This window comes from Rhinoraja longicauda, chromosome 3 (genome assembly GCF_053455715.1).
Source record: "Rhinoraja longicauda isolate Sanriku21f chromosome 3, sRhiLon1.1, whole genome shotgun sequence".
In the NCBI taxonomy this organism is placed as follows: domain Eukaryota; kingdom Metazoa; phylum Chordata; class Chondrichthyes; order Rajiformes; family Arhynchobatidae; genus Rhinoraja; species Rhinoraja longicauda.
Window position 1 is genome coordinate 3,176,372 of NC_135955.1, and position 14,224 is coordinate 3,190,595.

Consider the following 14,224-nt stretch of genomic DNA (forward strand, 5'->3'; position numbering starts at 1 on the left):
GTAGGCCATTTAGAACTGAGATGAGGAAAAACTTTTTCAGTCAGAGAGTTGTGAATCTGTGGAATTGTTTGCCTCAGAAGGCAGTGGAGGCCAATTCTCTGAATGCATTCAAGAGGGAGCTGGATAGAGCTCTTAAGGATAGCGGAGTCAGGGGGTATGGGGAGAAGGCAGGAACGGGGTACTGATTGTGAATGATCAGCCATGATCACATTGAATGGCGGTGCTGGCTCGAAGGGCCGAATGGCCTCCTCCTGCACCTATTGTCTATTGCCCAGTGAGGTTTCTGTTACGGATCTGTGAGCGAACTTCTCTTCGCCTACACAGAGTGGTAATATTCATCAGACTTGTTTAAGCTTATTATTGTCACCTGTACCGAGGTACAGTGGAAAGCTTTGCTATCCAAACTACCGCACATAAATACAATCAAGTCAAACTCAAGCACAATAGGTAGAGCAACTGGGAAGATACAGAGTGCAGAATGTAGTTCATACCCTCCCCCTCTCCCTCCCTCCTTCCCCTCCTCCTTTCCTCCCTCCTCCTCCCCCACCCTCCCTCTGCCCCCCCCCTTCCCCACCAGCCTTCCTCCTTCCCTCCCTCCCTTTTTTCCGTCCCTCCCCTTTCTCCCTCCCACCCAATTTCTCCCTCCCTCCCTCTCTCCCGCCACCTCCCACCCTCTTTCCCCCTCTCCTCTCCCTCCTTGTCTGGCACTTTTCCCCCCTCTCCCCCTCCTTCTATCTCTTTCCCTCCTCTCTAACTCTCTTACCCTCCCGTTCCTCCCTCTTTCTCCCTCCCTCCCTCCTTCCCTCGCTCCTCTCACCCCTCTGGGCAGAGGGGGTGGGGTTGCTCTGATGGTAAGGAATGATATTCATTCCCTTGCAAGGGGTGACATAGAATCAGGAGATGTTGAATCAGTATGGATAGAAATGAGAAATTGTAAGGGCCTAATGGGAGTTATCTATAGGCCCCCAAACAGTAGCCTCGACTTAGGGTGCAAGTTAAATCAGGAGATAAAATTGGCGTGTCAAAAATGTAATGCTACGGTGGTTATGGGAGATTTCAACATGCAGGTAGACTGGGAAAATCAGGTTGGAAATGGACCCCAGGAAAGAGAGTTTGTAGAGTGCCTTCGAGATGGATTCTTAGAACAGCTTGTACTGGAGCCTACCAGGGAGAAGGCAATTCTGGATTTAGTGTTGTGTAATGATCCTGATCTGGTAAGGGACTAGAGGTAAAAGAGCCATTAGGAGGCAGTGATCACAACATGATAAGTTTTACTCTGCAAATGGAAAGGCAGAAGGGAAAATCGGAAGTGTCGGTATTGCAGTATAGCAAAGGGGATTACAGAGGCATGAGGCGGGAGCTGGCCAAAATTGATTGGAAGGAGGCCCTAGCAGGGAAGACGGTAGAACAGCAATGGCAGGTATTCCTGGGAATAATGCAGAGGTTGCAGGATCAATTTATTCCAAAGAGGTGGAAAGACTCTAAGGGGAGTAAGAGACACCTGTGGCTGACAAGGGAAGTCAGGGACAGCATAAAAATTAAGGAGAGGAAGTATAACATAGCAAAGAAGAGTGGAAGACAGAGGATTGGGACTCTTTTAAAGAGCAACAAAAGTTAACTAAAAAGGCAATACGGGGAGAAAAGATGAGGTACGAGGGTAAACTAGCCAATAATATAAAGGAGGATAGCAAAAGTTTTTTTAGGTACGTGAAGAGGAAAAAAATAGTCAAGGCAAATGTGGGTCCCTTGAAGACAGAAGCAGGGGAATTTATTATGGGGAACAAAGAAATGGCAGACGAGTTAAACCGTTACTTTGGATCTGTCTTCACTGAGGAAGATACACACAATCTCCCAAATGTTCTAGGGGCTGGAGAACCTAGGGTGATGGAGGAACTGAAGGAAATCCACATTAGGCAGGAAATGGTTTTGGGTAGACTGATGGGACTGAAGGCTGATAAATCCCCAGGGCCTGATGGTCTGCATCCCAGAGTACTTAAGGAGGTGGCTCTAGAAATAGTGGAAGCATTGGAGATCATTTTTCAATGTTCTATAGATTCAGGATCAGTTCCTGTGGATTGGAGAATAGCAAATGTTATCCCACTTTTTAAGAAAGGAGGGAGAGAGAAAACGGGTAATTATAGACCAGTTAGTCTGACATCAGTGGTGGGGAAAATGCTGGAGTCAATTATAAAAGACGAAATTGCTGAGCATTTGGATAGCAGTAACAGGATCATTCCGAGTCAGCATGGATTTACGAAGGGGAAATCATGCTTGACAAATCTACTGGAATTTTTTGAGGATGTAACTAGGAAAATTGACAAGGGAGAGTCAGTGGATGTGGTGTACCTCGACTTTCAGAAAGCCTTCGACAAGGTCCCACATAGGAGATTAGTGGGCAAAATTAGGGCACATGGTATTGGGGGTAGGGTACTGACATGGATAGAAAATTGGTTAACAGACAGAAGCAAAGAGTGGGGATAAATGGGTCCCTTTCGGAATGGCAGGCAGTGACCAGTGGGGTACCGCAAGGTTCGGTGCTGGGACCCCAGCTATTTACGATATACATTAATGACTTAGACGAAGGGATTAAAAGTACCATTAGCAAATTTGCAGATGATACTAAGTTGGGGGGTAGTGTGAATTGTGAGGAAGATGCAATAAGGCTGCAGGGTGACCTGGACAGGTTGTGTGAGTGGGCGGATACATGGCAGATGCAGTTTAATGTAGATAAGTGTGAGGTTATTCACTTTGGAAGTAAGAATAGAAAGGCAGATTATTATCTGAATGGTGTCAAGTTAGGAGGAGGGGGAGTTCAACGAGATCTGGGTGTCCTAGTGCATCAGTCAATGAAAGGAAGCATGCAGGTTCAGCAGGCAGTGAAGAAAGCCAATGAATGTTGGCCTTCGTAACAAGAGGAGTTGAGTATAGGAGCAAAGAGGTCCTTCTACAGTTGTACCGGGCCTGGTGAGACCGCACCTGGAGTACTGTGTGCAGTTTTGGTCTCCAAATTTGAGGAAGGATATTCTTGCTATGGAGGGCGTGCAGCGTAGGTTCACTAGATTAATTCCCGGAATGGCGGGACTGTTGTATGTTGAAAGGCTGGAGCGATTGGGCTTGTATACACTGGAATTTAGAAGGATGAGGGGGGATCTTATTGAAACATATAAGATAATTAGGGGATTGGACACATTAGAGGCAGATAACATGTTCCCAATGTTGGGGAGTCCAGAACAAGGGGCCACAGTTTGAGAATAAGGGGTAGGCCATTTAGAACGGAGATGAGGAAGAACTTTTTCAGTCAGAGGGTGGTGAAGGTGTGGAATTCTCTGCCTCAGAAGGCAGTGGAGGCCAGTTCGTTGGATGCTTTCAAGAGAGAGCTGGATAGAGCTCTTAAGGATAGCGGAGTGAGGGGGTATGGGGAGAAAGCAGGAACGGGGTACTGATTGATAGTGATCAGCCATGATCGCATTGAATGGCGGTGCTGGCTCGAAGGGCTGAATGGCCTACTCCTGCACCTATTGTCTATTGTCTATTGTCTATTGTCTCCCTCCCTCCACCCCTTCCCTCCCTCCATGCCTTGCACTTTTTCCATCCTTCTTCTTTCTCTCTCTCTCTCCCACTCTCCCCCTCCTTCTCTCTCACTTTTTCTCCGATCCCTCCGCCTCTCTCCTTCCCCCCTTCCCACTTTCCCCCTCCTTCTCTCTCTCTTTTTCTCCCCTCCATCCACCTCTCTCCTTCCCCCCCCAACCCTCCCACTTTCCCCCTCCTCTCTCTCTCTCTTTCCCTCCGCTCCAACTCTGTCTTTCCCTCCACTTCCTCCCTCCATCCCTCTTTCCCCCTCCCTCTCTCCCTCCGCCCTCTTTCACCCCCCCCCCTCCCCCCCCCTCCCCCCCACCACCCCCTCCCCCCCCCCCCCCCCGGCTGATCTTGCAGCCTGCATCAAAGCGTGCAGGAAACGCTGCTGTGGGCGGTTGCATGCTTGCCGATCCCCTGCTGCAGCAGCAGTAGCGTTGCAGGAGCCTGCGCCAACCACAGCAAGAGGATGCGCCTTGCAACGCCGACAGGAAGCCGAAACCACCGCCCCGCACCCTCCTCCAACCCTCACCCCGTGCCCCTCCCCGACGGAGACGTCCCACCTCTCCTGCCCGCTCTGTCTCTCTCTCTCTCTCCCCCCTTGATGATTACTTCCCTTCCCCTCTCTGTTCCTCAGGACCGCCGCTCGGACGTGAAGGCCCTGTTGGCCAGGTTTGATGACAAGGCCGCGGAGGACGGGCAAGCCCCAAGTTCTCGCACCAAGACGCCTCTCGCCCCACAGCCCCTGCTTTGGAGGAACATGTCTTCCGTCGCCAACAAGGCGGCCGCTTTCGAGAGCCCCTCGGCCTCCAAGTACCCCCTGAACAGGGCGGGTGGCTCCTTCAGCGTGAAGCCCGTCCCCGCGGCCGAGAAACCAGCCTTCCTCAAGCCCTCCGCCCTGAAGGCCCAGCAGGAGGGGCCGCAGAGGGAAGCCAAGGACCTCAAGCCCCCCTTCCCCAAGCCCAGCATGGCGGGCAAGCTCCCCCTCAACGCCTTCACCGCCCAGCGGGAAGACAAGGAGGAGAGGCCGCCGCTCAACAAGTTTGGGCTGCGGCCCACCTCGGCCGCCGAGACCCCTCCAGGGAGAGCGAGGTGCGGGACAGCTTCCCCAAGCCCCCGCCACTCTCCAAGAACCTCTTCCTCGTGGCCAATTCGCCGGCCGGCGGCGTGGGAGTGGGCGCGGGCGCGGAACGCCCGCTGAAGCCCGCTTTCCTCAAGCCCACGTCCGGGCCGAAGCCCTGGGGCGAGCGAGCCGGCCCCGTCAGGGAGAGCGCGGAGAGCGGCAGGAGGGAGGAGGGAGTGGGCGCCAGGCCCGGCGGGACGTTCCCCGCCCAGGCCGCTGAAACCCGTGGGGGAGCCGGCCAAGGGGGGCGAGGAGAGGACGGGGACGGGGACCGGGCCAGCCGCCGAGGCTCATGGGACAGGGCCCAAGCCCCCGGCCCCGAAGTCCTTCCACCCCAAACCCAAGCTGGAGGACACCGGCGTGGCCAGGAGGTTCGCCAAGCCCCTGGCCCAGTTCCCCGTCAAGGCGCCGGCGCAGGAGAGCGAGGGGGAGCCGAAGGATCCCAACGCTCCCAAACGCAAAAACCTGACACCCTTCTGGAAGCTCGGACCCCCGCCCCAGAAGCCCAGCAGACCCCCCAACGTCAACCTGGAGCAGTTCCGCAAGGTCCAGGAGAAGCCACAGCCCCCAGCCCCAGGTACGTGCACGGTCTTGGTCCTCTGGGATAGAAGCATTGAAACATTGAAAGTAGGTGCGGGAACGGGCCATTCGGCCCAGCCTCTCATTGAGATATGTCCTCAATAGGGGTCGCCAACTATCTCACTCCCAAATACGGGACAAGTTGATGTCACCACGTGACCTCATCCAGCCAGCGGCCATGTGCTCCCGCTCCACCAATGGCGGCCGCCCGGGCCGGGAGGCAGGTTGCTAGGCAACCTCCATTAGGCGGCGCCCGGGCCTCCAGGCCTAGACTGTCCGGAGCTAAAATGTCGGAAACCTAAACTGTTGGGACCTAAAGCGTCGGGGGCTTATAGTGTCGGGGCCTACAGCGTCCGGGCCTACAGCGCCTCCCGGGCCTAATACGGGACAAACCAAGTTAGCCCAAAATACGGGATGTCCCGGATAATACGGGACAGTTGGCAACCCCAGTCCTCACCTCTCGCTCTCGGTACGGGTCCGCCACCAACCTTCTGGCAACTTTTGACCACATGCGTAGAACCGGTAGATAGCGTGGTCAATAAGGCTTTTGGCACATTGGCCTCCATCAGTCAGAGTATCGAGTTGGGAGGTCATGTTGCACTTGTATAAGACGTCGGGTGAGGCCGCATTTAGAGTATTGTGTCCAGTTCTGGGCACCGTGTTGTAGGAGAGATGTCGTCAAGCTGGAAAGGGTGCGGAGAGGATTTACGAGGATGTTGCCAGGACTAGGGGGTCTGACCTAAAGGGAGAGGTTGAGCAGGCTGGGACTCTATTCCCTGGAATGTAGGAGGATGAGGGGTGATCTTATAGAGGTGTATAAAATCATGAGAGGAATATATCGGGCAGTAGGGGATTGAAGACCAGAGGATATAGGTTTAAGGTGAGGGAGGAAAGAGTCAATAGGAATCTGAGGGGAACTTTTTCAAACAAAGGATGGTGGGTGTGTGGAACGAGCCGGGACATGTTGGTCGGTGTGGGCAAGTTGGGCCGAAGGCCTCTCTCTCTCTGTCTCTCTGTCTCTCTGTCTCTCTGTCTCTCTCTCTCTCTCTCTCTCTCTCTCTCTCTCTCTCTCTCTCTCTCTCTCTCTCTCTCTCTCTCTCTCTCTCTCTCTCTCTCTCTCTCTCTCTCTCTCTCTCTCTCTCTCTCTCTCTCTCTCTCTCTCTCTCTCTCTCTCTCTCTCTCTCTCTCTCTCTCTCTCTCTCTCTCTCTCTCTCTCTCTCTCTCTCTCTCTCTCTCTCTCTCTCTCTCTCTGCCTCTCTGCCTCTCTCTCGACCCCTCTCTCTCTGCCTCGTTCTGTCTCTCTCTGCCTCTCTCTCTCTGCCTCTCTCTCTGTCTCTCTCTCTCGCTGCCTCTCCAGCTCTCTCTCTTCCCCTCTCTCTGTGTCTGTGACTCTGCATCTCTCTCTGTATCTGTGTGCCTCTCTCTCTCTGCCTCTCTGTGTCTGTGGCACTGTCTCTGTGACTCTGTGTCTTAGTCTCTGTCTCTGTCTCTGGCTCTCTCTCTCTTTGCATCTCTCTCTCTCTCTCCCTTCCTCTCTCTCTCTCTCTGTGTCTGTGACTGCGTCTCTCTCTGTGTCTGTGACACTGTGCCTCTCCCTCCCTCTCTCTCTTTCTCTCTCTCTGCCTCTGTCTGTGGCACTCTCTGTGTCTTTGTCTCTGTCTCTGTCTCTCTGCATCTCTCTCTCTCTTCCCGTCTTCCTCTGTGTGTCTGCGTCTCTGACTGCATCTCTCTGTGTGTGTCTGACACTCTGACTGTCTGTGACTGTATCTCTGTGTCTCTCTCTGTCTCTGCATCTCTCTGCGTGTCTCTGACACTCTCTGACTGTGACTGTATCTCTCTGTGTCTCTCTGTGTCTCTCTGTGTCTCTCTCTGTCTCTGCATCTCTCTGTGTCTCTGACACTCTCTGTCTGTGACTGTGTTTGTATACACTGGAATTTAGTGGGCTTGTATACACTGGAATTTAGAAGGATGAGGGGGGATCTTATTGAAACATATAAGATAATTAGGGGATTGGACACATTAGAGGCAGATAACATGTTCCCAATGTTGGGGGAGTCCAGAACAAGGGGCCACAGTTTGAGAATAAGGGGTAGGCCATTTAGAACGGAGATGAGGAAGAACTTTTTCAGTCAGAGGGTGGTGAAGGTGTGGAATTCTCTGCCTCAGAAGGCAGTGGAGGCCAGTTCGTTGGATGCTTTCAAGAGAGAGCTGGATAGAGCTCTTAAGGATAGCGGAGTGAGGGGGTATGGGGAGAAGGCAGGAACGGGGTACTGATTGAGAGTGATCAGCCATGATCGCATTGAATGGCGGTGCTGGCTCGAAGGGCTGAATGGCCTCCTCCTGCACCTATTGTCTATTGTCTATTGTCTATTGTGTCTCTCTGTCTCTGCACCTCTCTGTGTGTCTGACATTCTCTGACTGTCTGTGACTGTCTCTCTCTGCATCTCTCTCTCTGTCTCTGCGTCTGCCTGTGTGACTGAGACATGATGATGTGTGTTGGGTGTGGGGCTGGAGGCTGAGGTAAGGGTGAATGAGTTGGTTTGGGCCCATGGTGTCTCCGTGTTGGTATGTTGCTCCGTGTTCACACGCGTGACCGTCTGCTGTTTCCTTTATCGTCTTTGAATAACTTTCATTCATTTGTTTTATATCTCTCTACATCACCGTCTATATCTCCCCTTTCCCCTGACTCTCAGTCTAAAGAAGAACCTCGACTCGAAACGTCAGTTAGTTATTCCTTCTCTCCAGAGATGCTGCCTGACCTGCTGAGTTACTCCAGCTTTTTGTATCTACCTTCCTATGCATATAGAGTTAGAAATGCAGCTTAGTAACAGGCCCACCAAGTCCACACCGACCAACGACACTAGCCCTATCCCACACACTAGGGCCAATTTGCACTAGCACTATCCCACACACTAGGGCCAATTTGCACTCGCACTATCCCGCACACTAGGGCCAATTTACTCTAGCGCTATCCCACACACTAGGGCCAATTTTACAGTGTGTGTTGTCTGTGTCTTTGTACCTGTGAAGCTGCTGTAAGTAAGATTTTCATTGTAGCTGTATCTCGCCACACATGACAGTAAACTTGTTGACCACAGTGCATCTGTAGAAATTGGTGCAGTCTTTGGAAACGGACTAAGTCTCATCGAGTCATAGTCATAGAGTGATTCAGCGTGGAAACAGGCCCTTTGGCCCAACTCGCCCACACCGGCCGACATGTCCCATCTACACTAGTCTCACCTGCCTGCGCTTGGTCCATATCCCTCCAAACTTGTCCTATCCATGTACCTGTCTAACTGTTTCTTAAACGTTGGGATAGTCCCAGCCTCAACTACCTCTTCCGGCAACTTGTTCCATACACCCACCACCCTTTGTGTGAAAAAGTTACCCCTCAGATTCCTATTGAATCTTTTCCCCTTCACCTAGAACCAATGTCCTCTGGTCCTCGATTCATCTACTCTGGGCAAGAGACTCTGTGCATCTACCCGATCTATTCCTCTCATGATCGTATACACCTCTATAAGATCACCCCTCATCCTCCTGTGCTCCAAGGAATACAGACCCAGCCTGCTCAACCTCTCCCGAAAGCTCACACCCTCTAGTCCAGGCAACACACTCATAAATCTTCTCTGAACCATTTCAAGCCTGACAATATCTTGTCTCTAGTCACCTTAGACTACTGACGAAGGAGAGGCGTTGATGTGATTTCTTGGCCATTGCTTCATGGAAAAAAAAATTGATGATATTTACAGTGCCACTTGAGTTTGGTTTAGTTTTGGTTGAGAGAGTTGTAAATCTGTGGAATTCTCTGCCTCAGAAGGCAGTGGAGGCCAATTCTCTGGATGCTTTCAAGAGAGAGCTAGATAGAGCTCTTAAGGATAGCGGAGTCAGTGGGTATGGGGAGAGGGCAGGAACGGGGTACTGATTGAGAATGATCAGCCATGATCACATTGAATGGCGGTGCTGGCTCGAAGGGCCAAATGGCCTCCTCCTGCACCTATTGTCTATTGTCTATAGTTTATTGTAACATGTACCGAGGTACAGTGAACAGCTTTTTGTTGTGTGCCAACTAGTCAGCAGAAAGACGATACTCGATTAGAATCAATCCATCCGCAGTGAACAGATAGCGGATGAAGGGACTAACGTGAACAATGTTTAGTGCAAGATAAAGTCCAGTAAAGTCCGATCAAAGATAGTCCGAGGGTCTCCAATGAGGTAGATGGGACCGACACAAAAAGCTGGAGTAACTCGGGCGGATCTGGAGAAATGGAATAGGTGACGTTTCATGTCGAGACCCTTCTTCAGACTGAGAGTCAGGGGAGAGGGGGACAGGAGAGGTAGATGGTGATGCAGATTGAAGCTCAGGACCACTCTCTAGTTGGTGATAGGATGGTTCAGTTGCCTGATCACAGCTGGGAAGAAACTGTCCCTGAATCTGGAGGTGTGCGTTTTCACACTTCTGTACAACTTGCTTAAAGTTGTGGCCCATCTCACTTTGGACAACATTGACAGGCACCGCAGTGGTGACTCCATCCTGTTTAGTTTGGTTTAGTTTAGTTTAGTTTGGAGATACAGTGCGGAAACGGGCCCTTTCGGCCCACCGGGTCCGTGCCGCCCAGCGATCCCCGCACACTAACACTATCCTACACCCACTAAGGACAATTTTAAGGGCACCCACTGCAGGTACAGCAGGCAGTGAAGAAAGCCAATGGAATGTTGGCCTTCATAACAAGAGGAGTTGAGTATGGGAGCAAAGAGGTCCTTCTGCAGTTGTACAGGGCCCTAATGAGGCCGCACCTGGAGTACTGCGTGCAGCTTTGGTCTCCAAATTTGAGGAAGGATATTCTTGCTATTGAGGGAGTGCAGCGTGGGTTTACGAGGTTAATTCCCGGAATGGCGGGACTATCATATGTTGAAAGACTGGAGCGACTAGGCTTGTATACACTGGAATTTAGAAGGATGAGAGGAGATTTTATCGAAACGTATAAGATTATTAAGGGGTTGGACACGTTAGAGGCAGGAAACATGTTCCCAATGTTGGGGGAGTCCAGAACAAGGTTTAAGAATAGGGGTACGCCATTTAGAACTGAGATGAGGAAAAAGTTTTTCAGTCAGAGAGGATGACTGTGAAAAGCCAGCAGAGAGACCAGACATGATTACGCTGTGAAAACGGAGAGGATGAGACGGAGTTTCTTCCCACAGGATATCTCCAGGGACCAAACTTTTTTCTGTATTAATTTTTATGCTGTAATTGTAATTTTTTTTGCACAATCTGCAGGCATTGCCACTTTCATTTCACTGCACATCTTGTATGTGTATGTGACAAATAAACTTGACTTGACTCGACTTGACAGGATACGGTTACATCTGGGACTAGACAAGAACAACACTCACTTCTTCTTTACACAAACATGTTCCCAATGTTGGGGGAGTCCAGAACAAGGGGCCACAGTTTAAGAATAAGGGGTAGGCCATTTAGAATGGAGATGAGGAAAAACCTTTTCAGACAGAGAGTTGTGAATCTGTGGAATTCTCTGCCTCTGAAGGCAGTGGAGGCCAATTCTCTGAATGCATTCAAAAGAGAGCTGGATAGAGCTCTTAAGGATAGCGGAGTCAGGGGGTATGGGGAGAAGGCAGGAACGTGGTACTGATTGAGAATGATCAGCCATGATCACATTGAATGGTGGTGCTGGCTCAAAGGGCACCTATTGTCTATTGTCTACTGTCTAATTTAAACATTTACCAAGCCAAATTAACCTACAAACCTGTACGTCTTTGGAGTGTGGGAGGAAACCGAAGATCTCGGAGAAAAACCCACGCAGGTCACGGGGAGAACGTACAAACTCCGTACAGACAGCACCCGTAGTCGGGATTGAACCCGGGTCTCCGGCGCTGCATTTGCTGTAAGGCAGCGACTCTACCGCTGCGCCACCGTGACCGATGGCTGAAGCCGATAACTAGTTCCTTTTATTTTGCTGACGTTGCGGGAGAGGCAGCCATCTTGACACCGTGTTAAATACTTCCTTATCAACTTCCTGTACTCTGTGTCATTGTTGGTAATCCGGCCCACCACGGTGGTGTCATTTGCAAACTTGTAGATTAGTCACATTTAGTTTTGTTCAGTTTATTGTCCTGTGTACGGACGTGCAGTGAAAAGCCTTTGTTGCGTGCTAAATAGCCAGCAGAGAGACCAGACATGAATACAATCAGGCCGTCCACAGTGCGCAGATAAAGGATAAAGTGAATAGCGTTTAGTACAAGGTAAAGTCTGATCAAAGATAGTCCGAGGGTCACCAATGAGCTGGATAGTAGTTCAGGTTGGTGGTGGGATGGTTCAGTTGCCTGATAACAGCCGGGAAGAAACTGTCCCTGAATCTGGAGGTGTGTGTTTTCACACTTCTGTACCTCTTGCCTGATGGGAGAGGGGAGAAGAGGGAGTGGCCGGGGTGAGACTGGTCCTTGATGATGCCGCTGGCCTTGCCGAGGCAGCGTGAAGTGTAGATGGAGTCAGTGGAGGGAAGGTTGGTTTGTGTGATGGTCTGGGCTGCGCCCACAATTCCCTGCAGTTTCTCGTGGTCTTGGATGGAGCTGTTCCCAAACCGTGCTGTGAGGTTTATTTTGTCGTCACCATGGCTACTTGTCACACCTGCTTGTATGAGTTTACCCCAGCCAGTCGAGGATGCCTCTGTGGTGGAGCGGAAATGATGGCTTGTCTCTGCGTGTGGTTATTGTACATGACCATGGTTAGCCACAGACGATAGACACAAAATGCTGGAGTAACTCAGCGGGTCAGGCAGCATCTCTGGAGAACATGGATAGACAATAGACAATAGACAATAGACAATAGACAATAGGTGCAGGAGGAGGCCATTCGGCCCTTCGAGCCAGCACCGCCATTCAATGTGATCATGGCTGATCATTCTCAATCAGTACCCCGTTCCTGCCTTCTCCCCATACCCCCTGACTCCGCTATCCTTAAGAGCTCTATCTAGCTCTCTCTTGAATGCATTCAGAGAATTGGCCTCCACTGCCTTCTGAGGCAGAGAATTCCGCAGATTCACAACTCTGAAAACGTTTTTCCTCATCTCAGTTCTAAATGGCCTACCCCTTATTCTTAAACTGTGGCCCCTGGTTCTGGACTCCCCCAACATTGGGAACGTGTTTCCTGCCTCTAACGTGTCCAACCCCTTAATAATCCTATACGTTTCGATAAGGTCTCCTCTCATCCTTCTAAATTCCAGTGTATACAAGCCTAGTCGCTCCAGTCTTTCAACATATGATAGTCCCGCCATTCCGGGAATTAACCTAGTAAACCTACGCTGCACGCCCTCAATAGCAAGAATATCCTTCCTCAAATTTGGAGACCAAAACTGCACACAGTACTTCAGGTGCGGTCTCACTAGGGCCCTGTACAACTGCAGAAGGACCTCTTTGCTCCCATTCTCAACTCCTCTTGTTATGAAGGCCAACATTCCATTGGCTTTCTTCGCTGCCTGCTGTACCTGCATGCTTCCTTTCAGTGACTGATGCACTAGGACACCCAGATCTCGTTGTACATCCCCTGTTCCTAACTTGACACCATTCAGATAATACTCTGCCTTCCTATTCTTACCACCAAAGTGGATAACCTCACACTTATCCATATTAAACTGCATCTGCCATGCATCCGCCCACTCACACATCCTGTCCAAGTCACCCTGCAACCTCATAGCATCTTCCTCACAGTTCACACTACCACCCAGCTTTGTATCATCTGCAGATAGGTGACGTTTCACAGAGTGCTGGAGTAACTCAGCGGGTCAGGCAGCATCTCTGGACAACATTTATTTCACAAAATGCTGGAGTAACTCGGCAGGTCAGGCAGCATCTCAGGAGAGAAGGAATGGGTGACGTTTCGGGTCGAGACCCTTCTTCAGACTCTGGAGGACATGGATAGGTGACGTTTCACAGAGTGCTGGAGTAACTCAGTGGGTCAGGCAGCATCTCTGGAGAACATGGATAGATGACATTTCACAGAGTGCTGGAGTAACTCAGCGGGTCAGGCAGCATCTCTGGAGAGAAGGAACAGGCAGGAATGCAAGTGACAGGCGCACAGCTCCTTGTGGAGGGAGTTGCCTCTGCTCCAGCTGAGTGGGAAGCCTGTACAACTCTTGGTCCATAAATTATAGGAGTAGAATTAGGCCATTCAGCCCATCGACTCTATTCTGCCATTCAATCATGGCTGATCTATCATTACCTCTCAACGCCATTCTCCTGCCTTCTCCCCAGAACCCGCACTAATCAAGAATCTATCAATCTCCACCTTAAAATACCCATTGACTTGGCCTCCACAGCCGTTTGTGGCAATGAGTTCCACAGATTCACCACCCTCTGACTAAAGAAATTCCTCCTCATCTCCTTCCTAAAGGAACGTCATTTAATTCTGAGGCTCTGACCACTGGTCCTCGACTCTCCCACTAGTGGAAACATCCTCTCCCCATCCACTCCATCCAGGCCTTTCACTGTTCGGTAAGTTTCAATGAGGTCCCCCCTCGTCCTTCTAAACTCCAGCGAGTGCAGGCCCAGTGCCGACAAACGCTCATCATATGTTAACCCACTCATTCCTGGGAGCACTCTCGTAAATGCTGGTACAAGATAGATAGAGCTCTTAATGATAGCGGAGTCAAGGGATATGGGGAGAAGGCAGGAACGGGGTACTGATTGTGCATGATCAGCCATGATCAGGGTGAATGACGGTGCTGGCTCAAAGGTCCGAATGGCCTCCTCCTGCACCTATTGTCTATTATCTAAGATCATGTGAGGATTATGGAATGGAATGTTGGCCTTCATAACAAGAGGAGTTGAGTATAGGAGCAAAGAGGTCCTTCTGCAGTTTTACAGGGCCCTAGTGGGACCTCACCTGGAGTACTGTGTGCAGTTTTGGTCTAAAAATTTGAAGAAGGATATTCT

The 14,224-nt window shown here is 50.8% G+C and overlaps 1 protein-coding gene across 1 annotated transcript in view; it reads left to right on the forward strand.

The window, feature by feature from the left end:
- The window catches only part of LOC144611830 (FYN-binding protein 1-like), a 113,919-nt gene that overhangs the window by 17,385 nt on the left and 82,310 nt on the right, over window positions 1–14,224 (forward strand). The window contains 3 exon segments of the mRNA XM_078431120.1: window positions 4,211–4,652; window positions 4,655–4,899; window positions 4,901–5,273. Coding sequence (XP_078287246.1) covers window positions 4,211–4,652; window positions 4,655–4,899; window positions 4,901–5,273 — 1,060 coding nt within the window.